Source organism: Batrachochytrium dendrobatidis (genome assembly GCF_000203795.2).
Source record: "Batrachochytrium dendrobatidis JAM81 unplaced genomic scaffold BATDEscaffold_10, whole genome shotgun sequence".
Taxonomy (NCBI): Eukaryota; Fungi; Chytridiomycota; class Chytridiomycetes; order Rhizophydiales; genus Batrachochytrium; species Batrachochytrium dendrobatidis.
In genome coordinates, this window is record NW_006281108.1 from 861,276 (window position 1) to 885,637 (window position 24,362).

At 38.7% G+C, this 24,362-nt stretch overlaps 11 protein-coding genes across 11 annotated transcripts; 5 read left to right on the plus strand and 6 right to left on the minus strand.

The window, feature by feature from the left end:
- Positions 1 to 905: 905 nt before the first annotated feature.
- Positions 906 to 1,340, plus strand: BATDEDRAFT_13096 (uncharacterized protein; the record flags this gene model as incomplete). The annotated part of the gene is made up of 1 exon (XM_006680568.1): positions 906 to 1,340. A coding segment is annotated over one exon (435 nt), but the record flags the coding sequence as incomplete, so codon positions are not given.
- Positions 1,341 to 3,017: 1,677 nt separating this feature from the next.
- On the minus strand, positions 3,018 to 3,589 carry BATDEDRAFT_26706 (uncharacterized protein; the record flags this gene model as incomplete). The annotated part of the gene is made up of 2 exons (XM_006680677.1): positions 3,018 to 3,195; positions 3,264 to 3,589. 2 exons carry the CDS (start codon positions 3,587 to 3,589, stop codon positions 3,018 to 3,020), a joined length of 504 nt encoding a protein of 167 aa, XP_006680740.1.
- A 361-nt stretch (positions 3,590 to 3,950) lies between these two features.
- BATDEDRAFT_26707 (uncharacterized protein) lies at positions 3,951 to 5,152 on the plus strand (the record flags this gene model as incomplete). Its single annotated transcript, XM_006680678.1, has 5 exons — positions 3,951 to 4,143; positions 4,237 to 4,344; positions 4,433 to 4,748; positions 4,839 to 4,998; positions 5,075 to 5,152. 5 exons carry the CDS (start codon positions 3,951 to 3,953, stop codon positions 5,150 to 5,152), a joined length of 855 nt encoding a protein of 284 aa, XP_006680741.1.
- An 85-nt stretch (positions 5,153 to 5,237) lies between these two features.
- BATDEDRAFT_37276 (uncharacterized protein) lies at positions 5,238 to 7,226 on the minus strand. Its single transcript, XM_006680760.1, has 8 exons — positions 7,157 to 7,226; positions 6,761 to 7,010; positions 6,581 to 6,690; positions 6,358 to 6,475; positions 6,147 to 6,272; positions 6,032 to 6,076; positions 5,789 to 5,944; positions 5,238 to 5,683 (listed from the first exon to the last, which is right to left on the minus strand). The coding sequence occupies exons 1-8, from the start codon at positions 7,211 to 7,213 to the stop codon at positions 5,295 to 5,297; spliced, it is 1,251 nt and encodes a 416-aa protein (XP_006680823.1). The 5' UTR covers positions 7,214 to 7,226; the 3' UTR covers positions 5,238 to 5,294.
- A 473-nt stretch (positions 7,227 to 7,699) lies between these two features.
- BATDEDRAFT_12878 (uncharacterized protein) lies at positions 7,700 to 9,748 on the minus strand (the record flags this gene model as incomplete). The annotated part of the gene is made up of 3 exons (XM_006680545.1): positions 7,700 to 7,894; positions 9,182 to 9,441; positions 9,592 to 9,748. Coding segments are annotated over 3 exons (612 nt in total), but the record flags the coding sequence as incomplete, so codon positions are not given.
- A 2,323-nt stretch (positions 9,749 to 12,071) lies between these two features.
- Positions 12,072 to 13,288, plus strand: BATDEDRAFT_13006 (uncharacterized protein; the record flags this gene model as incomplete). Its single annotated transcript, XM_006680559.1, has 6 exons — positions 12,072 to 12,231; positions 12,310 to 12,426; positions 12,491 to 12,543; positions 12,623 to 12,724; positions 12,794 to 12,929; positions 13,002 to 13,288. Coding segments are annotated over 6 exons (855 nt in total), but the record flags the coding sequence as incomplete, so codon positions are not given.
- Positions 13,289 to 13,695: 407 nt separating this feature from the next.
- Positions 13,696 to 14,222, minus strand: BATDEDRAFT_5921 (ESCRT-III subunit protein VPS20; the record flags this gene model as incomplete). The annotated part of the gene is made up of 2 exons (XM_006680536.1): positions 13,696 to 14,076; positions 14,130 to 14,222. Coding segments are annotated over 2 exons (474 nt in total), but the record flags the coding sequence as incomplete, so codon positions are not given.
- Positions 14,223 to 14,367: 145 nt separating this feature from the next.
- Positions 14,368 to 16,306, minus strand: BATDEDRAFT_26712 (uncharacterized protein; the record flags this gene model as incomplete). The annotated part of the gene is made up of 4 exons (XM_006680679.1): positions 14,368 to 15,198; positions 15,269 to 15,573; positions 15,616 to 15,805; positions 15,887 to 16,306. 4 exons carry the CDS (start codon positions 16,304 to 16,306, stop codon positions 14,368 to 14,370), a joined length of 1,746 nt encoding a protein of 581 aa, XP_006680742.1.
- A 114-nt stretch (positions 16,307 to 16,420) lies between these two features.
- Positions 16,421 to 17,413, plus strand: BATDEDRAFT_12894 (uncharacterized protein; the record flags this gene model as incomplete). Its single annotated transcript, XM_006680549.1, has 1 exon — positions 16,421 to 17,413. A coding segment is annotated over one exon (993 nt), but the record flags the coding sequence as incomplete, so codon positions are not given.
- Positions 17,414 to 19,708: 2,295 nt separating this feature from the next.
- On the minus strand, positions 19,709 to 21,335 carry BATDEDRAFT_90531 (uncharacterized protein; the record flags this gene model as incomplete). The annotated part of the gene is made up of 2 exons (XM_006680902.1): positions 19,709 to 20,863; positions 21,210 to 21,335. The coding sequence occupies 2 exons, from the start codon at positions 21,333 to 21,335 to the stop codon at positions 19,709 to 19,711; spliced, it is 1,281 nt and encodes a 426-aa protein (XP_006680965.1).
- Positions 21,336 to 22,888: 1,553 nt separating this feature from the next.
- Positions 22,889 to 23,956, plus strand: BATDEDRAFT_90717 (uncharacterized protein; the record flags this gene model as incomplete). Its single annotated transcript, XM_006680830.1, has 6 exons — positions 22,889 to 22,951; positions 23,040 to 23,125; positions 23,252 to 23,362; positions 23,441 to 23,555; positions 23,618 to 23,708; positions 23,799 to 23,956. 6 exons carry the CDS (start codon positions 22,889 to 22,891, stop codon positions 23,954 to 23,956), a joined length of 624 nt encoding a protein of 207 aa, XP_006680893.1.
- Positions 23,957 to 24,362: the final 406 nt, after the last annotated feature.

Below are 24,362 nucleotides of genomic sequence, written 5' to 3' on the forward strand. Positions count from 1 at the left end.
ATAAGGTGAGTAAAACTAGAGCAGCATGTACAGCAGTACATGCCTGAATCCATATAGAATTAAAGTCAGTTGGAGGTAAACTGCTGGATTGTCGAGTCGCGCAAGTTGTTGAAAAAATGAAATTAGGTTCACGTGATTCTCGTGACGCATATAAAAACTGTTTTGACTGAATGTAAGCTCAAGACATGTGCAATGAAGTCTGTTTTAGCAAGACGATTACATAGCAAACTGGTCGATACTTTTAATTGTAAATTCTATAAAAATGGTAAAAGTGTTTTGCAGATTCATTCATTTCAGATTTGATAATTTGCATGTTCGCAGCGTGCTATTCTCTTTCCCAATCAATTCTATTAAATATCAATCATGGTATGCCATAAATCTTGTTGGATCATCTCAATGGTCATACTTTTAAAATAAACTATTAATGATTTTTAAAAACTTTGGATTTTAACCCAAACATGCTGGATGTTGTGTCATTGACAACTTAAAGCTACGACCATGCATTCTTATTGATGTAATGCTCAACCGACCTAATAGTCTTTTATTGCTTTTGGTATTTGATATAGGAACTCCCTCATGTTGGTATCCACTGTCATGATAAAACCTGCAATGTTTTAGGTATGCTTATTGTCGCCTTCAATGTCAATTCTGGACAGTTTAAATTGATATTCAGCTGTAATAATGTTTAGACTTTCTTCCATACGAATGTCCATTTTGTAAAAAGACATTTTGGCAAGTGTCATCATCAATGTGATTCACTATTCATTTGAATATCAGACTAATTTCAAATTATAATCGACATTCAATCTCATACATCTAGCCAACAACATTTCAAAGCTGCAAACGACCTGCAGAATGAAGTTTACAATACATATCCAAAAAATACCATTTCTGTCACCCCAGGTCATATATGTCCTGATAAACCAATGGATGTGCGAGCAACAACGTGTCCAGTTTGTTCAAGAGTTGTTCCAATAAATCGAGGTGCCGACCCCAATGTTGCAGTCAATGATCATATCAATGCTGGGTGCCCAGATCCTGGTACATCCACTTCAGAAAAAGCATACACTAACCCATGTTCCATGCAGGGATGCAGTAAAAAGGAACTGGTGCCAATACTGTGTCAAAAGTGTTTAAAGCCGTTTTGCATTCGGCATCGACTTGAAGCAGATCACAAGTGTAGTATTGCTGGATCTACACCTCCTGCTCAGAAAAACGGACAAAGCTCTGCCAAGACAAAGATGGTGTCTGCTGCAGCTAGGCAGAATACTAGAGGAGAACAAGCAGCTCAGCTGGATAAAGATCGCAGGGATAGAGCTTATCGAGCAACTCAGGTATGATTTTTAACTAGGCAGTGGATACACGGTTTGACTAGAGACTCGCTGATGAATTTCTCAAACCAACTATTTTAGATTCGACAGGACGCTGCACTTGCACAAGAGCTTCAAAATTCTGAACAGGGACTTGATAAATCTAGTAGCAGTTTTACTAGCCAAAGCTCTACAAATGGCAACCAATGCATACTATCGTGATGGAAAACTATAGATATAGTCTTGATTACGTGTATTGTTTTGACTTGATAAATAAATCTAAATGTTGTGGGATAGATTAACTGCCTTTGAATACTCACTTTTGATATCTCATAGCAACCACTTTGAATATTGGCGTAAACCATATGATTACTTGACAGTGTCGACATGAGCTAATGAACACGATTGCATTCACTCCATCACATCGCGTCTCGATCAAGTACACCACAAATCAACAGCAGTTTCATTTTATCATAGTACAACCATGCGTAACTCAATTCATACAAGTCCTGACACTATATACTGCAATATAAAACCATCCATGATTACCGTCAATCTATACACCCATTTATTCGTATTCAAACCATGCATGCAAACGTGTATAAATCAATCGACTTTTTCCAAACAATGATTGTAGTTTTACACAACCATCAACCCTTTGTAATGGTTTTGGATGTATTCTAGCACCAATGCTGTTTAGTGATGGTGTTTTGTGTGTAGTTGAATAGTGTATATATCATGCAACTGAGTGATGTTTGACTGTATCTGGCGTTGTAATTGCATCAACTGTGATGTGTCGACTAATGCAATGTAGTCATATATACCAAACTATATCAAGGTGTCACTAGAAATGGATTGAATCTGCGTGTCCATGATCGAATCTGCGCATGACTCGATTCAATCACTTGTATGTGCAACATGGTAATTTGACTACTTGGATCGTAAAACATCAAGACTCGTTTGATTATACACTTGTCAAATAACATACAGCGTTGATCACAGTTTGATCAATACACTTTAAACATGTCATAAAATGACATAACATGGATACATGGATACATGGATCATCCAATCGAACATATATTGCATGTCGTGATCGTCACAACATCTAATGCATACATGCAGCATTGCAACCCACTTGACTGTATAGACTTGTTGGATTGGACGCGACATTCACATCGAGTTGAATCATACATTGACAAGAATGAATGCAGTCGCATAGCAGTATAATGTGTAAACTACTTGTTTGGATATACATGTAACATGAATATTGATCAGTATGCATTGACAACAATTAAAGTCGGGATTGAAAGCAACTTGATATGTTCATTTAAAACGCAACGACTTTAAAATATGACGAACTTGATCTGCCACCTGTTTGATCACAACCGGGTCAGACATGTGTCTATCTTGAACAGATGCAAGTTTTGACAATGCATTGACTACAGATATTTCGTTTTGTAACACACTTTTGATGAGTGAATGGGAACTGGTTCAAACCATTCAATAAGATCGATTGATCTGATTTTTACATTATCAAATTCAATGCAGTAATTTGACTCTATCTACACATATGAGCACCAGTGTTACTGAATGTGACTTTTTATCAATATTTTGTTTGCATACTAGTATTCCTTCAAGCCAGCATATTCATATCAATCCAAGCACCCATCATTTTTAAATAATACAAAAATTAACTTGAACAGATCATTTCATATACTTTTTGCGGTAATAAGGAATGAGTTTTTTCAAAAGGTTGCGATGAGTTGCATTTGCCAAAACTCGTCTTCTTGACTTGATTCGCTTGCATTGGCGACGAGATCTATTCATGCGAATCCGGATTGCCGTTGCTCGTTTAAATTGATTATTCCCAGCAATAAGCCATCTATTTATACATTTCAATTAATGATAGGGTTTACACAAGGATTCGAGTATTGGTATGAATAAAAGTACCTTGCAACGGCACCAGTATGGTTCTTGAGTTTGTAGTGTTTTCCTTTGCGTTTAGAGGCAACTTTATTTTTAATTTGCTTCCAAATATAAGTATGAACACTTTTTCTGTCGACAAATCGGTATGGTAGAGAATGGCAAACTGCTAAAGTCGATGCATGAGGAGGTGTATATCGAATGGATGTAGGTGCTGCAAAGGAGAGCGACAAAGAGGATTTCGCAGTAGTAAACAATCTAGAATGAAGTATTCTTTTAGTAGAGATCTGTGTCAGATGCAAGCCAGTAGCAGGAGCAGCCAGTCGCTGAACGACAGTTGTCAGCATTGCCATGACCGAATGGTATTTAAGGGCAAGTTTTTCCTATTTTCAGGTTGAGGGTTTGTGCTCTAAAAATCAAGATTTCTTGAAGGATCGCCAAACCTGATAGTTGTACGCTTTAGGTTTTGGGGTTGATAAGAGCGATTGAATGGGCATTTCATCTGGCCAAGATTGGAGCTCATTTCTGTCGTCCATCTCGCAATTCAATGGTCGGAGCCATGATTCCCAACGCCACTTGTCAGACGAAGCTTCTGCTTCAGTATCGCTTCATTCATCTTCTGCTTCAGTATTACTTCATTCATCTTCTGCTTCAGTATTACTTCATTCATCTTTGTTAGAGCAGTCGTTGATTCCTTCAGAACCACGACTTCCAATGAATTCTATTCGTAGACCTTCTCACGACCGTCAATTAAGGTCCGCTACTTCAGCCATTTGGCCATCCATTAAACGACTGTCGTTCTCAATAAAGCCTACTCGGTCATTTACCGATTTGGGTGTTGTGTCATCTCGTCATCATCCTACTAGTCGTATCCACTCCACTCATACACGTCAGTTTGCTGAAAAATGTAAAACTCGTTTCAATAATGGAGTGTTATTCTACACCATTCGTACTGTATTGTTATACAGTGTAAATCTAACCCATTGACACATCACAATAGGTTTGCAGCTAGAATACACGACATTAAGAGTATTGGCACCAAGTGGTGTGTATATACTGCCAGTTCCTGAAGCTCCAACACTTTGGCAAGGAGTTGTTTTTATGAATGGTAAGAGTGGGCTGTCACCAGATCTGCTCATTTCACAAGGTTTGGTGTCAGTAGACTAATCTATATAGTACACTACGCTTATTTTTAGAGGGATTATTTAATGGTGGGATTTTTCGATTTGTTATCGAGGCTGGGGATACTTATCCCGACACTATCCCAGTGATGCGATTTACGTCGCTACTCTTTCATCCACTCGTTGATCCACTAACGGGTGTGCTAGATTCCACAGAAGTATTTCCTTCTGGTAATTCGATACCTATGGGCGTTGTTGTTTTAATTCAGTACATGAAACGGATTCTCAAAGTCGATGTTGATGATATGGTGTTGTGGTCGTTGAAAAAACTACAAAACAGCGTTTCAAACCTTAAACAAGCAGCTCCGTGCAATATGGACGCTTGCAAATTGTAAGAATCTAAAATAGGTTTCGTGACTTGTTTGAATGGGCGTGCATGCTTACCAGTTCTTATCCAATCTTTCTGCACCATTGATTTTAGAATTCTGAATGACCGTAATGCATTCATGGACAAGGCGAAACGATCAGTCGATGCATCCAAAAAGTATATCTATGAGGATCCCGACTCGGAAATCAAATTTTCTCCTTGGGATATAGATGTCCATAATCGAGTGCTGCATATACTGCTCACATCAAATAGTGTAACGTTTTGCCTGTTGTGATTTTAGTCCAACTATGCATGATTTCTTACTTTTGAATCTTCATTAATGTATTTAGGCTGCAGAGGCAATAGATGGTGCCTTTTCGTCCAAGGCTTTTGATGAGATGCATTCCGAGATGAGCGAGACTACATAATCTACTTGTTTAGTGAAAGCAACATCATTCCTCATAATTCAAATCAATCAATTAAAAAAGCCGTATCACAGCAATAGTCGAGTGCCGGAGCAATTCTGACTTGCCTCATGGGCTTCATTTATTGCAAACCCTCAAAGTCGTTTTAGCTTTCAAGATCAATCATCACAGTCATGCCGTTATTTTGCAAACTTTTAAATCCAGCCTCGAGTACTGCAGTCACCATGACCGTGTCTCCTATGGTTGGCAACACGCCGGTATAATCTTGAGGAGAAGCATCTCCATTTTTGATTTTTAGACAAGCATCCGCCCATGCTTCAATAGATTGGTGGCCGTATCCTTGCTGCCCACCGTAGTATCCACGAGCGTCTGGCGTATATCGCATGAAAAGTGGATTGACAGAAGCATAACCAGTCGCATCGGTAGCAACTTCGTATCCCCTGTGGGCCTGGTCAATTCTTATCTCGCCCTTGTGTCCCATATAAAAGAAGCGCTGTTGAGAGTGCACTTCTGCTTTGGGTGCAGACCACGATGCTATGACATCATTTTGGAAACATCAAACTTGGTGTAAGATTTATGGAAATGCTGGATATCTATTCGTCAATATTTTGGGTTGTAAAAAGGTTTGCAAAATCATACATGTGTATACAGCAGTTCCAGGATTGCCGCTTTCAAGATTCTCCCATTTTACCATCAATGTAATGGTATCCATGGTTCCTGGAGCACAGTTGTATGGAGTATCAACAGCAACACCACCAGCAGCACTGGCTGTAACACTGATGGGTCGAGCACGACCTATATCGATCAACAATATTGTACAATTAAAGTCTTGAGCTAACCAAAAATAAACATATAGAGTAACGAATTTAAGCGTGAACTTGCCTTGAAGACTCCAAACATGCATATCGATATGATGTGCATTGAGATCTACAGTATAAAAATATGTCAATCATTCGATCGTGTAAACTATACAGTACTGCTACAGTAGTTACTCAACAGTAGCTGATATCAGATGATTTTCCGGCCCAGCTTTTAAATGTATGCAACTGGAACTTTGGCTGGCTCATATAAGATGAGAAGAAGCCAAAATCTCCAAGACCACGGATACGCTCACGAGCATCAGCTTGAAAAATATAAATCAAGTTAGAGACCATTGCTGGCTATACTAATATAAAGTTGGACAACATATAGATACGCAAACTGCTTACAATATATAGGATCGAACCGCTTGTGAAATTCAACGACAACCAAAACATTGTATTTTTGGGCTTCGCTAATAAGAATTTTGTGATGCTCGACTGTTTTGACAGCAGGTTTAGCAATGAGCTAGATTGTCAAACACGATCGGTTCATGAGATTTATAAAATGCAATAATATTAAGCAATCGACACATGTGCACAGATCTACCCGCATTTGAATGGAACCACTTACAACATGCAGTTTACGACGAATCGCATACAAAGCAATATCAAAATGAGTGTCATCAGGAGTAAAGATGGTTACCGCATCACCAGGCTGCATACGATCCATTGCAGTCTTGTCTGTAAAGGATTACAAACGTCAATTATGCCAACAGTGATGTATAAGCTTGAATGCATTCAACCCACATACATTCAGTCGGTGAATACTCGACAGAGTCGGACGGGAAGAATTCGGTAGTGACATCCATATCTTTGTATACATGAGCAATTTGCTGTTGTAAATGGGACTTTAATCCGGCATTCTTTCTTCCAGTGGTGCCAACCATGCCCAACCAATCGGCTTTGCCTTTACGACGCATATCATAAAGAACAAGACCAACGACACCAATTTTCTTGTCTGATACGGATGCACCGTCATAGACATATCCGGTAGTGTACTCTAGCATATTACTAATGATTAGATGTGTTGTAGGAGTAAATCTGGCAATGTATTCAACTTACCACCTATAAATTGAATAAAATTCAAACATCAGTCATGATCAATACAAGGTTAGATACATATATCGATTGTGTTTGTAGTTCAACTACCTGTTCCGACCATAAGAACATTGAGTTTTGAAGCCATGGTAGAATTCAATTCCATAAATCAAGCAAAAAGCAGCGTTATGATCAGCGATTAAATCGTAAACTCGTTTTATAATGAGATTCTTGGTTTATTCTGTTGAATTTCATATTTACTATTTTCTCTTGAGTACAGTAGGTGCATACCATACATTCTGGTATAAGCGCAATATTCCAAATATTAGACATGACATTTAAATGAATCTTAACCACCACTTGGGATTATATTTCCTTGGGAATATGTGTTATGGGCTTTACCCTACTAGTGATTGAGGAAGTGTATGAAGATGTATTTATTCCTTGATTCAAACTATGTGATGACCTGCAAAGCAACATGACTTTTTATCTGTTTGAATTCCAAAAACAAGAGTGAATGGGTCTCGATCCAAAACTTTGGTTTTTATTGAAAACCAGCCATTATCATCGCATTCTGTCTCACAATCGAGCCATATACATAATCCAATACATGACATCCAAAATTTAAATATATAATACACTGCATGGTGCTTTACATCACCTTGACAACAATCAAATCACAATCAGTACCACAACTCATTCTCGCTTTGTCCAAGCAATCTACTTTTACACTGCATAGTGTATCGCTCACTCCAGGGTCGCGATAGTACACTACATCTCGAGCTGCATCGTATCCAATCAAGACAATGTAATGCCCTTCAAACTCGTTTTGTTGATCATAGATGGTCTTATAGTTGCGGAAAGCAAGACAGGGAAGACATGGACGAGGTGGTTTAGGTCGAGTGTAATTACAACGAGAAGATACCTGAAGTGGTGCGGGTGTTGGAAGAGGCTGTGTCGAGGGTGTTGTAGTAGCACCAAGACTAGATGATGATATACTTGTTTGTCTTGTGCGCTGCTGGCCTGCAGTAGAATGGGATAAAGATGGATCGCGTGATTGCGAGTTTAAGCTCGGTGTTGTTTGGTTTGAGGACGGTAATGGACACGAGGTATATGTTGCGTTTGTAGATATACATGTTGTGGGTGTACAGGAGTGTGTGTTGGATGTAGCTGTGTTTCCAGTAGATATAGATGCTTGTCCTGAGCCAAACACAGCATGTGGACTGATTAAGGAAATGGGAAATCTGGGCGAGGATACCTGTTTAGTAGGAGAATGACTGGGTGTTGTCGGATGAGATACCGACTCACGCTTTGGCGAGAGTGAAGTACCTACTTGGGTTACTACTGGAGATTGTGGATGAGAAAGCAATCGCAATGGCGATGCCAAAAATCCAGAAGCTTTTGGGGATGTTGGCAATGCAGCGCTTGAGCTCGAGGCAGTACCATGAATACCAGCAGAACCCGAATTGGATCTAGTCATGGTTGCAGGGAGAGTGGATACAGTAGAAGTGGGTAAAGGCACAGGAGTATCTCCAGCAGTTGGGATCAATGATGGCACCATGGCTTGATGAAATTGAGATTGTGACAATGTGCCAGAATTTGTTGGTTGAGCAAGTGAGTTTGTCGCAGCTGCAGCAGGGAAGAATTTGGCAGAAAGTGAACTGACCATCGATGCGCCAGAAATGGATCGAGGAGAAGACTCTGCTGCAGTAGGAGCGTCAACAGTTGTGTTGTGGCTGCTGGTATTGGTGCCTATTCCAAGATACAACGAACGTGACGATCGACGATCTCGTGGAATATGCTGTTGCTGGGCTACAGCCGAAGGAGGTGCAGTTGGAACAGGTTGCTGGATATTAGGTATTGAGAAGCGAGTATGTCGATCAGGACTTCGCAGCGGAGGTGTTCGACATTCAATACGATTGTGAAGATTTCGAGATTGGCTGCTGGTGCTACTCATTGCTCCCAATAATGATTGAGTGGGATCATTTCTTTCCTCTTCCCCCTTGCCATCGTCATCCAGTTCATCATTGTCGGTATTGGAAACGATACCCTGCTCTGGAAAAAATCCAGCAACATCATCGATCTTGTCTTGGCTGCTATAGCAACGTCCAAACAGCCATTGTAGCCAAGATACGGATGTTTTGGCTTTATTCTTGCTACAAGTTGTGCACTTTAGCAGATTGAAATTCACCAAAATAATAATTGCATATCTATTAGAAGCAAGAAATCTGCAGATATCATCCATGGCCAGTACTAGCGGAACAATTCGTACTTGGCAAGCACGGGCCTTGGCAAATAAGGAATGGACTCGCTTTAGATCCTCAGCAATCGAATCTCGATAAAAGGGTTTGGATGCATTCTGCCAATTAACACCAATGTACGAAGTGTACATTGCTATATAAATATGTGGATCGAGTTGGGTTAGATAATCATCACACAAAGAGTCAAGCTAGTTGCATGCAATCGTCATATCCAGTCAAGTCACTGATGACAGTATACAAGTTAATGGGGCTTAATTTGCTTATTCAATACATAACAACTCACTAAAGTCTTGAACTCCATAGTGACGAAAGATGTAGACCAGATCGACTGTCCAGATGGATCGAGTAGAACACATGTTGGATACATCCAAAAGAGTGCTCCGAGGAATGCCCAGTCCAGCCAAAACCATACTAGTGCATGCTAGACCACAGTCCCAACTGTACGACTAACCAAGGGGTTATAAAATACGGAGAAGTTGTAGGGATGATGAAGCATGCATGCAAGAAGTGCATGTTCATAATTAAACCATTTATCGACATTTCAGTATAACAATATGAATGTTAGATAATAGCATCACTGATGTGTACTTGCAGTTGTAGCAGTTGCAGATTGAGGGTTGATTACTATGCAGTCAGTCAAAATAGTGTGCAATTACCTGTGCTATATGAGGAACGATTGTAAGCATCGCTACAGAATATATGGAAAGAATCAATTTACAGTTGTGTTTATATAAATTGCAATATTTGTATCGAGTTGTAATCACTGCCTTTATTTCGCTTCAAATAAACAATAGCTGCATAGTCACTTCACATACATACTAGAAATGAATTGCTTTTTAATTGGCATTCTTTACTAAACACAGCGCTCATTATACGATGCTCAATTAAATTAGTTTTGAATAGAAATGTTTCTCTTGGAATAAATTATTGTACGATCGACAAGTTAAACTAGATATTGGGCAACTGCTTTGAGCTGTCAAACTCTAATTTGTATCCTAAAAACTCAAATATGTTTGTGCTCCAGTTCAAAAAAACAGTGAACTTTGCCAAGGAGTTTGAATAACAATACTGTCCGGTAAATTTGGTACCATCATTTGACAGGACTGTTTATTACACATTTTGTTTCATTTTACGGGTAAAAGGCTTTCTAATGCCTACAATAAACCCAACACTTGAAAAGAAGCGAATAAAATCAAATCACAGATAGTTTTTCATTCAGATTGATCCATAAAAGACTTTTTGGCTGATGTTTAGTCAGGCTACTGGACAACTAACTTGATTGATTCGCGCTCAAAACTCCGCCTATCGCATCCTCGTCGACTTTACTGATGTTTTCATCTATAGAAACAAGTCTTGTCCGACTTAAAGTCAGCAGTCAAGCTAAACTCGCTGTATGTGTTAATCCATTCTTTATTCGTGTCGTGTGAGCTTGCATTAACTCGTACTAACAGTCTTTGTAGGATGAGGAACGCATAGAAAATAGAAAACGAAATGTTTTAATTTTAATATTGCACCATCTTCAAGCTCATGGGTGAATTCTTGTGTAGATGGATATCATATCTTGAATACTGTCGTTGCTTCATCATTCTAAACCATTTCTTTTTTTGATAGATACCTCTCATCAGTAGAAAAGCTACAATCTGAAACAAACTTGTCGCTTCGCAAAGTTACTGCTGCAGATAATATGAATCTAATTAATATTGTACAGGTACGGTTTAGTTGGTTATTTCTACTTTTTGTTTAAACTGTTTTTAATCGTTCATGCTGCGGTTTAAATGGTGATAGGAATTTGAAAGCTATTATCAGTTCAAGTTTGGAAAACCAGCAAAGCTGGTACGAAAAAACACAGGTGCAATAATATATCTAGATTTGACAATGATTGCAATCCAAACTATGAACCCTGAACAAGAAACTAATATTGATGATCATTTCAAATTACTATTAGGTGATGATGCTACACAGTCTTTGCAGCATTCTAAAACTGTCTATACAGCCAATGAATCTCCACATCGCGAATCAGCCTTGAATACTCGTGGACCACCATTACCAAAAATATCAAAACAGTTGCACTCGTCATCAAGTTTATTTCCTAAATATCAAGAGAAACCATTGATATCACCAACGGGATTTATTGAACACGCAAATACAAAACCATCAACTTCTGGGTCAAACGAACCTAAACAGCATGATCACATTTCGGCCGTTGGAACTAAGGTCACTTGTAAAAGTATTGCAAATGAACACCAGTTGTCAACAAAAAGTGGTAGTGTGGTCAGTGTTGCACCAGCAGCTGAAATGTCCGATCAGGTAAGCCATCGAGGGAGATATTAGCTCAGACTTGAAACATCATCTTTTCATGTCGCTTATTTTTGTTGATAGAATATGCATACCAAGGACGATTATGATCAGAAATTGCTTAAACCTATGCCAGACTATGCCAATTCAGAATTTCGCGAACTGGCAGCCATCATTACAAGGTAGTGACGCAGCATGATTTAAATACACTTACTTTTAATCACTAACTTGTCATCACCTTATTTGAATGGGTTGAATATAAATAATTTAGGGATATTTTTGTGCAAAACCCAAATGTAAAGTGGTCCGATATTGCTGGCTTGGCCAGTTCGAAACGACTGATCAAGGAAGCCATTGTATTTCCTATTAAATTTCCCAGGTTTGGTTTAAATCAGGCTAGACTGGTGTTTAATAGACACCATTTATTCAAATCTGCTTGGATAGTTTCTCATTATATCTGTTATTGGGAACAATAGTTTATTTACCGGAATACTCAAGCCTTGGAAAGGAATCTTGATGTTTGGTCCACCAGGAACGGGAAAAACCATGTTGGCAAAGGCAGTTGCTACTGAATGTCAAACCACATTTTTCAACATCTCTGCTTCGTCAGTAGTAAGCAAATGGCGAGGTAAAGCAATATAAGCTAAATGTGTCTTGCAACGATTGAGGCTAATGCTGAATTTGGCCATGGGATTAATATATAAAGGTGATTCTGAAAAACTTGTGCGTGTTTTATTCGAGCTGGCAAGGTATCATGCACCCTCCACAATATTTCTGGATGAATTAGAGGCAAGTATCATTCTCAACACTGCATTTTTTATTTGTAATCAACCATCTGATTGCTATATGTAAATCAATATAGTCGATTATGGGCCAGCGGACATCAGATGGTGGCGAACACGAAGGAAGCCGAAGAATGAAAACAGAGCTTCTTATTCAGGTATACATTCCACCAAATTTACATAGTATTACCTTGAATGCTAACTCTATTTCTTTGACATGATCTGACATGTTGATAGATGGATGGATTGGCAAAAGGAAATGAACATGTGTTTCTTCTTGGTGCTTCAAATCTGCCTTGGGATCTCGATGTAGCCATGCTGCGTAGACTAGAAAAACGAGTAAATTTTGCCTGTCATTTCATTACATTTTGGCAGGTGTAGTATATGCTTATATTATGCACATGCTAGATATTGATAGACTTGCCAGATAAGGATTCACGAAAAACCATATTCCAGTCGCTGTTGCCTGCAGATATGATTGACGATTCAGATGTCAGAGTTGTTGGCGATTTGGATTATGAAGCACTAGCTAGTCTTACTAAAGGTATTGTCTGGATAATTGTATGTAATGATACACAAAGGGCTGCAAAACCAACATTTGTTTGAAACGCTCTAGGATACTCTGGGTCAGATATCAATCTTGTTTGTCGAGAGGCAGCTATGCGACCATTACGAAAGATTTTTGACAAACTAGAGGCAGTTTCCAACAAGCAAATAGAAGCTTCTGTCAGCACTGCATCTGTACTTGATTATATCCAAAATGAAACTGGCGGAACAGAGATTGCTCGTGATGCGATTTCCCAGCATGATGTGGTTGAAGCAATCAGAACTACTAATCCCACCTGTGATGTTAGTTTAGAGAAAAAGTATCAAGATTGGCAAAAGAGTTTTTCTTCTGTGTGAATGGGAAATATATTCATTTATTGATTATGTTTGAATAGTCGAGTGAAAAACAAAATCCAGCGTATTGGTAGAATTCAAATAAGCTTTAAACACCACGAATGCGATTGGTGAATTAACTGTTTTGAATACTTGATGACACCAGAGCGATACTCTAGACAAGATATTCTTAAGCGGACAAAGGTTCATGCAGCATTTTTTTAGCTGGTTTTTCTTGTTCAACCTTTTTAGATTTGAGTTTTGTTGAATCAACAGCAGTATCGGCTTGAGTTGTAGCTGCTTCGACAATATCATTTTTGGGTACATCTGGCAACACTTGCACGACCTTTTGGTTCTATAAAATATAAAATAAGTAAATTACAGTACAGACAAGCAGATGACAATAGTAATCCGCTTACTTGTGTCTCAATCAATTGATCCAGCTCAGCCATAACATCAGCTTCGTCCTCTTCGCTAAACACTTGGCTTAGCATTTCACCCACTTGGTTTTGATATGCAACCGCATCTGCTGAATCATCCATTAGTTTCTCGACATCTTCTAGTTGCATTTCCTTGTTGAGGTCGCTCAGAACCTGTGTTCCCTGCTTTAAACCTTCAACGACTTGTTTCTCTACAAGAGCAAACTCGATCGATTGAGTGAGTTGTTCGAGAGTCAGGAGTTGAGTAGATACTTTCTCCAAGAGGGATTGCTGGTACTTTTTCTTTGAAAGAGCAAGACGAGCTGCATGATGGTTCTTGAGACGAAGCTGTTCCTTGGCAACTTGAAGTTCTCTATCCAAAACTGTTTGTAGCTATAATGCATGCTGTTAGTTGTAGGACTTGGTAGAATATAGAATCATCTTACCTTTTTCTCATATTGTTTTAATTTATCCCGCTGGACTTTGAGTTCAAGAATAGCCTTGTCCTTGCTAGTCACTTTAGGTTTGTGTTTTCCAAATGCATTTCCCATAATCGATAGATTTTGAGTTGTGGTTGGTGACAAAGAGTATGAGATTAAAATTGTTAGCAACCATCACCATCAGCGTTTATCATATTTTTTAAAAAATCAAAAAGTTGGTTTTATCTATCCACAATGTATTTGATTATTGGTCTAATCTTGTGTACACTGCAGTAAGATTAGGACCAAGAACAATATCCTGTGACACTGATAGATTTCCACTCTTGAATGTCACCCATCCTTTAGAAGCCAGTTGTAGTCGAATGTTTCCAGTGTTTTCTTCCATCTCGTCATTCGCATCGAGTTTGGATTCAGCTTCAATGATCATAGTATCCTTTTCTACCAATCCATGTCCATGTCCATGTCCATGTTCATGCGATGCATTTAGTTTTCCAACATCCTGATACACAATTGGAAGCATATATCCGGGTGATGCCAAACTACCCTTTTTGCTATCTGCTCGTCTTAGTTGTCCGTCCATATTCATTCCCCATACAAGCACATCGTGTCCATACCGTTCACTCTCCTTGGTACGCGACCCAGTCCATAACCATTTCCACACTCCAGATACCCATCCAGAGAGTCCCACTTGACCATGCTCGCCAATTGAATTGTTCATTACAACACAGCAGTGTACGTCGCCAACACATACTTTACGAACTCGGATCGGAGAAATCTTGTGTTGGATAGAATCATACTCGACTAGATTGGACAAAGGTTTGATGAGAGAGGGTGTAGCCATAGTATGATTGAAATTTCCTGTTCCAAGTTGTCCAAACTGTCCGTGTCCACTTGCAAGCACTCTGGTTGTCTTTGGAGTATCTACTACAAATAGTGTCGTATCCCCGCCAGCTGCAATATGTGTGCATTTTGAGTCGGGAGATTTTTGAGTAGGTTTTCCAGAATCAGACCAAATGGTATCGATCTGGACTGGAGATGCATGAATAATATCTTTACAGAGTCCAATACCAAGTTGCTAATTCAAGAGTAAATCAATGCAATGAAAACTAGACATTTCGACAATTATGAATACAATATCAACTTACACCGAATCTATTTTGACCAAAGCCAAATGCACGACCGTCAGTGGTGCCAATAATGGAATGAGATCGACCAGCAGCAACCTTGTCACACATGGACAGTCCAGAAATACGGTTGAGCACAAAAGAGTCTTCATCTACAATGTTGACATGACCCAATCCCAACTGTCCACACTTGTTGGCATTACTATCACAGGCAAATGAATAGGCACGACCAGTATTGGACACAGCAATCAAATGGCTAGATCCACAAGAAATGGATGTGATGCGCTCACCCCATGCAGAGCCAGCAGGTAGTTTCAAGGGAGTGACTTTGCTGTAAGAAGGATCAGAGTCTATTTCATAGATCATACCATTACGAGAGAGAGCATATGTTTTCTGAGAAGCACAAGTGACTTTGACAAGGTTGTGCTGAGTGAATGTAAGTTTGGGCTGATCGCTCGACATGCTACGACCCCATTGAAGTAGATTTCCATGTTCATCAATGGCAGCAGCATGAGTATCACCAAAAGCAAGATCTCTTAGTGCTCGTCCTTTGAATGCCTAATGGTTGAATGACATGAATAAAAGAAATCCAGTCACTATCAGGAATTCACATACAATTCAATGAATCAATCCGGTTACCTCGATAGAAACAGGTTGATCCAACTTGGAAAGAGTTCCAGGTTGAACCAGACCGCCTCTATTACTTCCCCATATATAAACACCTGGATACATGCAAGCTGCTTTGATCTGAGTCTTGAGAGCAGTCAAATCCATGGTACGAATCAAGTCATTTTCTTCAGAATGAACAGTGTAAACAGCAGTTAGAAAAGAGACTAGACCAATACCAATACTGAGAGCAAAGATGGTGGATCTTGAGTTGCGAATTTGCTTTTGAACGACTTTCTGAGCAGGATGAACATTGGTATCGCTGTGAGGATCAGCAGGTTTATTGGGTGGTTTAATACAAGTAAACTGACGTTTAGTGATGATGGAATTAGAAGTGAATCTAAAAGTATTAGCAGAACTAAATGAAAAGAGAATTCTCTTGACAGCAGTCATGATAATCAGAATTAATTCAAAGAATTAATCAATTCAGTTAAAAACTAATAATTTCATTTTATTTCATTTCATTCAACACGTAATCATTATTTTTATAACTTTATTCAACTGTGAATGAATCCTCTCGATACTTCCATTCGAATTGCTACTGTCGACTCTCTTGCTCCATCTGCTGCTCTTCCGTTAAATGAAAACGTTAATGTACTTCAAGCTGCTTCTTATATGGCTGCAAAACGTCAGGATGCCGTTCTTGTGGTTGACAATGATGGTGAACTTACCGGAATCCTTACTGATAAGGATTTGGCTTATAGAGTCATTGCTTCTCGACTCAACCCAAAAACTACTCCGATCGTAGCTGTCATGACTAAAAACCCGGTTTCTGTTGGTCCGGATACGACTGCTTCAGATGCTCTCAACAAAATGGTTGCTGGTCACTTTCGTCATTTACCTGTCGTAGATGATGGCATCAATGATTTAGATGACCAACTCACCAACTTGGAGAGTCTCAGATCCGCTGATATCTTGCGATCCGTTTGCACTGATTCGGGTGATTTTCCTACAACTACTTTTGCTATTCTGGACATCACAAAGTGTTTGTACGAGGCTCTAGAGAAACTGGAACGAGCATTCGACCCTCATCTCCCTGCAGACATCATCAACCACCCTAATGCTTTAGATTCATTTCAACTCAGCATTCAACAACCGGATAAACACATTATCACAGACCCAGATTTGGAAACTACTCCGTTAATTCAATTCACTCGCAATATTCAAACTCAGCTTGCTTGTCCAACCCTCGAATCGGTTCTCCCCAAAGATGCTCCGTCATCCACCCCAATGCTATCCAAAAATTGCTCTGTTCTTGATGCTGTCGTCAAAATGCAACAAACTCACGAAACTGCTGTGTTGGCCTTTGAACCTTTGCCCAATCAACCCATGGTCGCCAGTTCCTTGCTGGCTGGCATTTTCACCACAAAGGATCTCGTGTTGCGTGTTTTGGCTGCTGGTTTGAATCCCGAAAAAACTGCCATTTCTCGAGTCATGACTCCACATCCTGACTGTGTCGGTCTAGATACAACTGTAATCGACGCTTTACGGAAAATGTATTTACATCGCTACTTGCATCTTCCTGTTCTCTTGGACAATGGCGATGTTTGTGGTATGGCCGATGTTCTCAGTCTCACTTACAATCTTCTTGCAGAAATTGCTCAAGTAGAAGGATGTTGCAATTCCGCAGACGGTCCATTGTGGAATTGGTTCTGGGAAGCTGCATCAGTCGAACGGCCACTCAAACTTGCCAGTCCATCTATACGATCACGGTCTCCTTTTGATAGCTCTGATTCATCTTCTAATCTTCATTATCCAATTAGCTCACATACAGGAATTGTTGTTCCTATGCGTCATCGACGGTCTGTTGGTGGTGGCATTATGACTTGGGAAGACGATCGCGAGTCTATTATTCCTGATGACTCTGCATCAGCTATCCATCCCACTAGACTATCTAGTCTTGGCCACTCTGCCCCTTTACAAGAATTTATTTACAAATTTAGAAATACACAATCCAAAAAAACCCATAGATTCAACTTTAGCTCGTGTGATCTCGACGGTCTATGTGCACTTGTTCAAACCCTTCTCGATCGTGATGCTCACAACGAAACAAATGTATCCATTCCACACGAGCGCATCCATCTCTGTTATATTGACGACGAAGGTGATGCAATTCATTTATCAAGCAGTAGAGATTTAGAAGATGCAGTAATTATGGCCAAAAGTTTGCAATGGAAACGACTGGTGTTGGAAACAGTGCATACGGACTCTACTGTTATGGATAGTGGATATACTGCATCTTATTCACTACAGCCTAAAATAGACAATCATTTAACCATGGCGCTTATGAAATCTACATCCAATGCTACTGCACCTACTCCACAGTGTCAATCCAAAACCACTCCATCTATATCCGAAACTAAAAGACAAATATTGAAAAGTAAAGGAAGCTTTCAGCAATATATCCAACTCTATTTTGGATTGGCTAGATTCCAGCCTATACAAGATGTTGAAGCTGTCGCTCCTTTGGTGCTTGCTAGCGGGGTTGTAATAGCTACAGCATTTTTGCTCGGTAGAGCGTTCCGGTAAAGTAGGCTTGGATCATGTTAAACTATTGGTGCATCATTCGAGGTTGATGATGCATTATAATCTCATCACATTCAGGTTTGAATCATTTACGGATATTGACAATGTAATGGAATCGATATATAAATGAAAAGTCATCAACAATCATTACCATTGATGCATATTATGCTTTTGCAAAATATTCATGCAAATCTAATCTAATCACACTTGTATGTGATCAGTTTTGTTACTTGTTTGTTACTCGTGCGACTGCTACCATCAAATCTAGTGTTTTTTGACGTTTAAACAAGGGATTTCGGGACATACAGGTTTACATTGTAGACTGCAAGTTCGTGTTGTCATATTTATTTGTCAAAGTTTGATTGTTTTATAGTTACCAACGCTGTTGTACGTTGCCGTACATTGTCATACAAGGTTCGACGTGATACAACGCGATACAACTGTAACACAATATCGGTTGACAAATGGTGACACTACTGTTCAAGCTTCAGCACCAGATGAACATCATACAGATTTAACAATACATGTGTTTCGTGTTTGAGCCATCTGAAAGTGTATCAAACGATGGCATATCCAGTGAAATAATAGTATGTGACTGGTGTAGTGTACATATCAAGCATGCGTGTTGCCAAAACACAACCAGATTACTGTGATCGGACTGTTTAGTTCAAAAGTGTGTTTTTTGATGGTTTCACAATACCGGTTGATTATGTGCTAGTTTGAATGGCATGAATGTCTGTCGATCGTGTCTCGTGTATCACATCGACAGTATGGTTTGTTGATACGACCAGTTTAATGTACAGTTTGTTGTTTTTAGTTGAATCTATAGCAATGTGACTCATTTGATGATATTCTGACATGATATTTAGCGTTTCACGTATACAATCTACGCTAATCTAAACCAATCAGCAGTTTTACAAACCAAAAGCCATATTTTTGAAATGCAACAGCTTGGTTGATACAGTTTGAATGGCTACAAAATACGTTGAAATTGAGTTGAAATATAAAGATTTCAACTTGTTTTCCACTTGCATTCTCAATCAGATTATTGTCAAGTGTGAATATCAGATACTCGAGTCCAATCCGATTTAGTTTCTGTACACTCGAGTGTTTATTTTCAATATTGATATAACCAAGAGCTTTGTATCCCATATTAAAGCATACATCACACTATAAGGGTTAAACAAAAACAACAGCTAAACAATAAACTGACACTATACAAGTGAACAAAATGATAAATCAATGTTTTATAGTTCCAAACGTAACAATCTAGTGTGCATTAAGCAAATGAAATCCAACAGCCAAGATAATCAACTCCAACGAAAAATTGACTTGAGCACGAACTATTTCAATCAACAGTCCACCGATTACGGTTGGATTTGATTTTAAAAATACATGATGATCCATTACCATTGGATCTGAGGTGATGGAAAATGATGTACCGTACATGCCAACATAGTGTAATGAAAACACAGCAGCGCCAATAACCAATGGAGCCATAAGACGAAATACCCAGCCACGAAGGAAAAACAAAATCCATAGTCCAGCAATAGCAACAACAAGACCGATAATGACTGCCAGAGCAACAATTTCAGAGCGATGGCTAAGTGATACACCTGGAATTCGAATAGAAGCCACACCGCAATAATGCATTGCTGCAGCACCTAATCCTGTAATACTACATCCAAGCATAAAATAAGCTTTTCGAACCATGCTCAGTTGAAAAAAGTTGATTTTGTTGATGTTGATGTATCCTTCGCTATTATTTTCAGTAGTCGGTGCAGGCGTTTGAGATGCTGGGGGAATTAATTTTTCAGGCGATCCTGCAGGAGAAGTGGCATTGCTGGCATTATGTACAGAAGCCATTGGATTGATTTTCATAGAGTCCATGATATGTGATGCAACAGCACGTTGAGAGACGGAGTGTGCTCCACTATGTTGTGCATGACTCGATGTTCCAACTTTGGCAGAGTGCGCTGCCAAAATTGCCGACATTTTGTGACTATCCGATCTCACGTAAATCATACCAGCTGCATAAGCCGAAATCAGCATACCAATAAAAACAGCTAGAACAGCGATAAGCAACGACGCGACGGTTGTCCAAATCTCGTAGTATAGCGGAATAATCAAAAAATAGTTTTGACTGATTTCTTCTGTATAAGGGTCAAATATAGGTAAACTAGAAGTGACATTCTTTGGTACAATGTAAAGACGTAAAGCGTGCATGCCAAGAAAATGCATTCCCCATATACCGCATCCTCCCAAAGCAATCGCAATCATAAATATCGAGAGGATGATTTTAGCGTTGATTTTGAAGTAGATGTAGATATTTTGTAAAATTTGGTTTTTGATTTGAGGCGGGTTTAATAAAAGATTGTTTACATTGATTGCTATGTAAGTTTGGTATACTGTCATGAGCTCATTCTAAACAGTAATAGTTTAAATGTAGATTTGTAGTGGACATGCAAAGTGTATTAAAAAAGTCGTGCGTGTAAATTGACCCAATGTCCAATAGAATGGTGTAAAAGCAAAGCATCGTGTTAGTAAATTACGTTTACAATTTACTGGAAATACAAAAGCTGAGCAGAGTGTCTGTACAGGATTGACTTAATACAGATCCAGAAACAATTTATTTTATAGGCCAAGCCAAAGTAATTGTAATTTTAATGAGATCAGCTAGTCATAGCTGTGATGAAAAGTGTTTACAACTACGAGCCCATATATTGATCAAAAAACACGAGGCTTTATAATAAATATTTACAAGACATACCAGAATCTGAATACCGGTGTAGGATCCTAGCACAGCTGTCCAGTATGATACAAATACTAAAAAAGGATCATACTCGACTGTAAAAACAAATGTCGGATGGTCTTCGTTTTTAACAACTAGTGGCATAGCTAAATAGATAGACTCTGGCTATTGCGCGATATAGGCCCGTTATATATAATTGTCAAATATAGATATAAATAGCAAAAGCAAGCTACTTTATCAAATGCTGGCTTTTAAATACATTTTGGTCAGCATTATTATAATCGAGACTCATTTCTTGTCAAAACTACCACAAAGAATGACAATTAGGTGCTGAGCTTTGTTGGAATACATTATTTTATTTCCCTAATCATCACATCTACTTCAAATATAATACTCGCTATTTGACAAGTCATTTGTTATGCAAACAAAAGAGAGTTGGCCCAAAAGCTTGGGATTGAACAATAGATAGAACAATTCAAGACGTCCATTGAAAGTCGGATATGTCGGCCACCATATTGAATTTTTAAGCTCGAGTATTTTAATTGTTTATTTTACCGCTGTATTTACGTAAAACGAAACAGTCAAAATATAGTAAACATTCATTCTCATGAAATAATGAATGTCAAATTTACCGAGCAACATTTTAATATTTGAATCATTTACGGATATTGACAATGTAATGGAGTCGATATATAAATGAAAAGTCATCAACAATCATCACCATTGATGCATATTATGCTTTTGCAAAATATTCATGCAAATCTAATCCAATCACACTTGTATGTGATCAGTTTTGTTACTTGTTTGTTACTCGTGTGACTGCTACCATCAAATCTAGTGTTTTTTGACGTTTAAACAAGGTATTTCGGGACATACAGGTTTACATTGTAGACTGCAAGTTCGTGTTGTCATATTTATTTGTCAAAGTTTGATTGTTTTATAGTTACCAACGCTGTTGTACGTTGCCGTACATTGTCATACAAGGTTCGACGTGATACAACGCGATACAACATGCAACAATATCGGTTGACAAATGGTGACACTACTGTTCAAGCTTTAGCACCAGATGAACATCATACAGATTTAACAATACATGTGTTTTGTGTTTGAGCCATCTGCAAGTGTATCAAATGATGGCATATCCAGTGAAATAATAGTATGTGACTGGTGTAGTGTACATATCAAGCATGCGTGTTGCCAAAATACAACCAGATTACTGTGATCGGGCTGTTTAGTTCAAAAGTGTGTTTTTTGATGGTTTCACAATACCGGTTGATTATGTGCTAGTTTGAATGGCATGCATGTCTGTCGATCGTGTCTCGTGTATCACATCGACAGTATGGTTTGTTGATACGACCAGTTTGATGCACAGTTTGCTGTTTTTAGTTGAATCTATAGTAATGTGACTCATTTGATGATATTCTGACATGATATTTAGCATTTCACGTATACAATCTACGCTAATCTAAACCAATCAGCAGTTTTACAAACCAAAAGCCATATTTTTGAAATGCAACAGCTTGGTTGATGCAGTTTGAATGGCTACAAAATACGTTGAAATTGAGTTGAAATATAAAGATTTCAACTTGTTTTCCACTTGCATTCTCAATCAGATTATTGTCAAGTGTGAATATCAGATACTCGAGTCCAATCCGATTTAGTTTCTGTACACTCGAGTGTTTATTTTGTAATTCTAAATGAGTGTTGAAACCCCATTTCAAGAACCACTTGGGACAAACAAGCCTGGGGCTGCTCTGCCAGTAAGTATATTTCTATACCATCATGTCAGCTAAACTTGAGGTTTATCATGTATTTTAGATTCAATGGTATTTGATTTTTATACTGTAGGACCACTGCTATTACTGTTTTGAAGTACTGTCTGCCCACCTTGACAATCGCCAACCTACTCCTCCCACTTTTCCAAACACTCAATTGTAAGCAGACTTTTAGACTTTTTGATGGCATGTATCTGCGTCATCGCTTCAATTTGAAATCAAATCAATGCCTTTAATGATCTATTAATCCATAATGTGTGTGCTGTATTTGTCAAAAATGCATAGTCCATTGTTTGTTACTTGGTCACTTACAAGAACGGATGAGTTGCGAGGGTGTATTGGGAACTTTTCAGCCATGCCACTTCACAAGGGATTGGAAGAGTACGCTATCGTTAGGTAATCGCACAATATACAAAGTGGACAGTAGAGTGGATTTGAATCTTGGACTTATTTTTTGGTACTTGAATTGGCTAGTGCATTGCAGGATACCCGATTTAATCCGATTCGTAAATCCGAACTAGCGAATCTGAGTTGTGGTGTATCGCTGCTAATCAATTTTGAAAGTGGTCGCAATTGGCAAGACTGGGAGGTATTTTTCTATATACAATGATGTTGGTATTTACTATTTCATCACTTATATTTTGGCAACAGATTGGCAAACATGGAATTAGAATCTCGTTTGAAAATGAACACGGCCGCCAGCAATCTGCTACATACCTTCCAGAAGTAGCTTCAGAACAAGGTATGATGTAATACTTTTAAATGACATTTTCTTAACCCTATTGTGTGTGATTTTGGCTTGAGTTGATTTATATGAATGAATACTGAATAGGTTGGGATCACAAACAGACGATCGATTCACTCCTTCGCAAAGGTGGATTCCGAGGAGTTATTACTCAGAAGCTGCGGGATTCTATTTTGCTGGTCCGGTATCAGAGTTCCAAGATCAAGGTCACATACGATCAGTATCAGAAGCATCTTGCACAGTAAAATTTGAAAGAAACAGTAGTTTTAAACTTTATTAGTGGAATGATTTTTAGGCTTGAATGAACATTGCAGCCTATTATTCAAATAAGGCCACCTAATGAGTTTTGTTCAAGATAAAGTCCTTTCTAAAACGAATGATTTCAACATTTACAATTAGTAATCCAGATAATCCGTTGTATTTAATTCATTAGTTGTATACCTTGTACAATGCCAATCGCTTGTGTTGGTCAGTAACATGTCGATTGGATTCAAAGTCTTTGCGAATGATTGAGCGAACGTAAGAAATGTTGGAATGTTTTAAACAAGAGGATCGAGCAAGCAGGTTTTTGTAGAGCTGCAGAACCATGGATCGGTCGACCACAACAGCAGGAAGCGCAGCCATGATGGTAATAAGAGAGAAAGTAAAAAC

Bases quoted from the DNA above. Each gene is read 5' to 3' on its own strand.
- BATDEDRAFT_37276 (XM_006680760.1), bottom strand. From the start codon at position 7,213: ATGGAATTGAATTCTACCATGGCTTCAAAACTCAATGTTCTTATGGTC. The intron at 7,011-7,156 runs AGTTGAACTACA...AGTAATATGCTA, and splicing joins TTCTTATGGTCGGAACAGGT to GAGTACACTACCGGATATGT. The intron at 6,273-6,357 runs GTAAGCAGTTTG...ATATTTTTCAAG, and splicing joins GCGGTTCGATCCTATATATT to CTGATGCTCGTGAGCGTATC.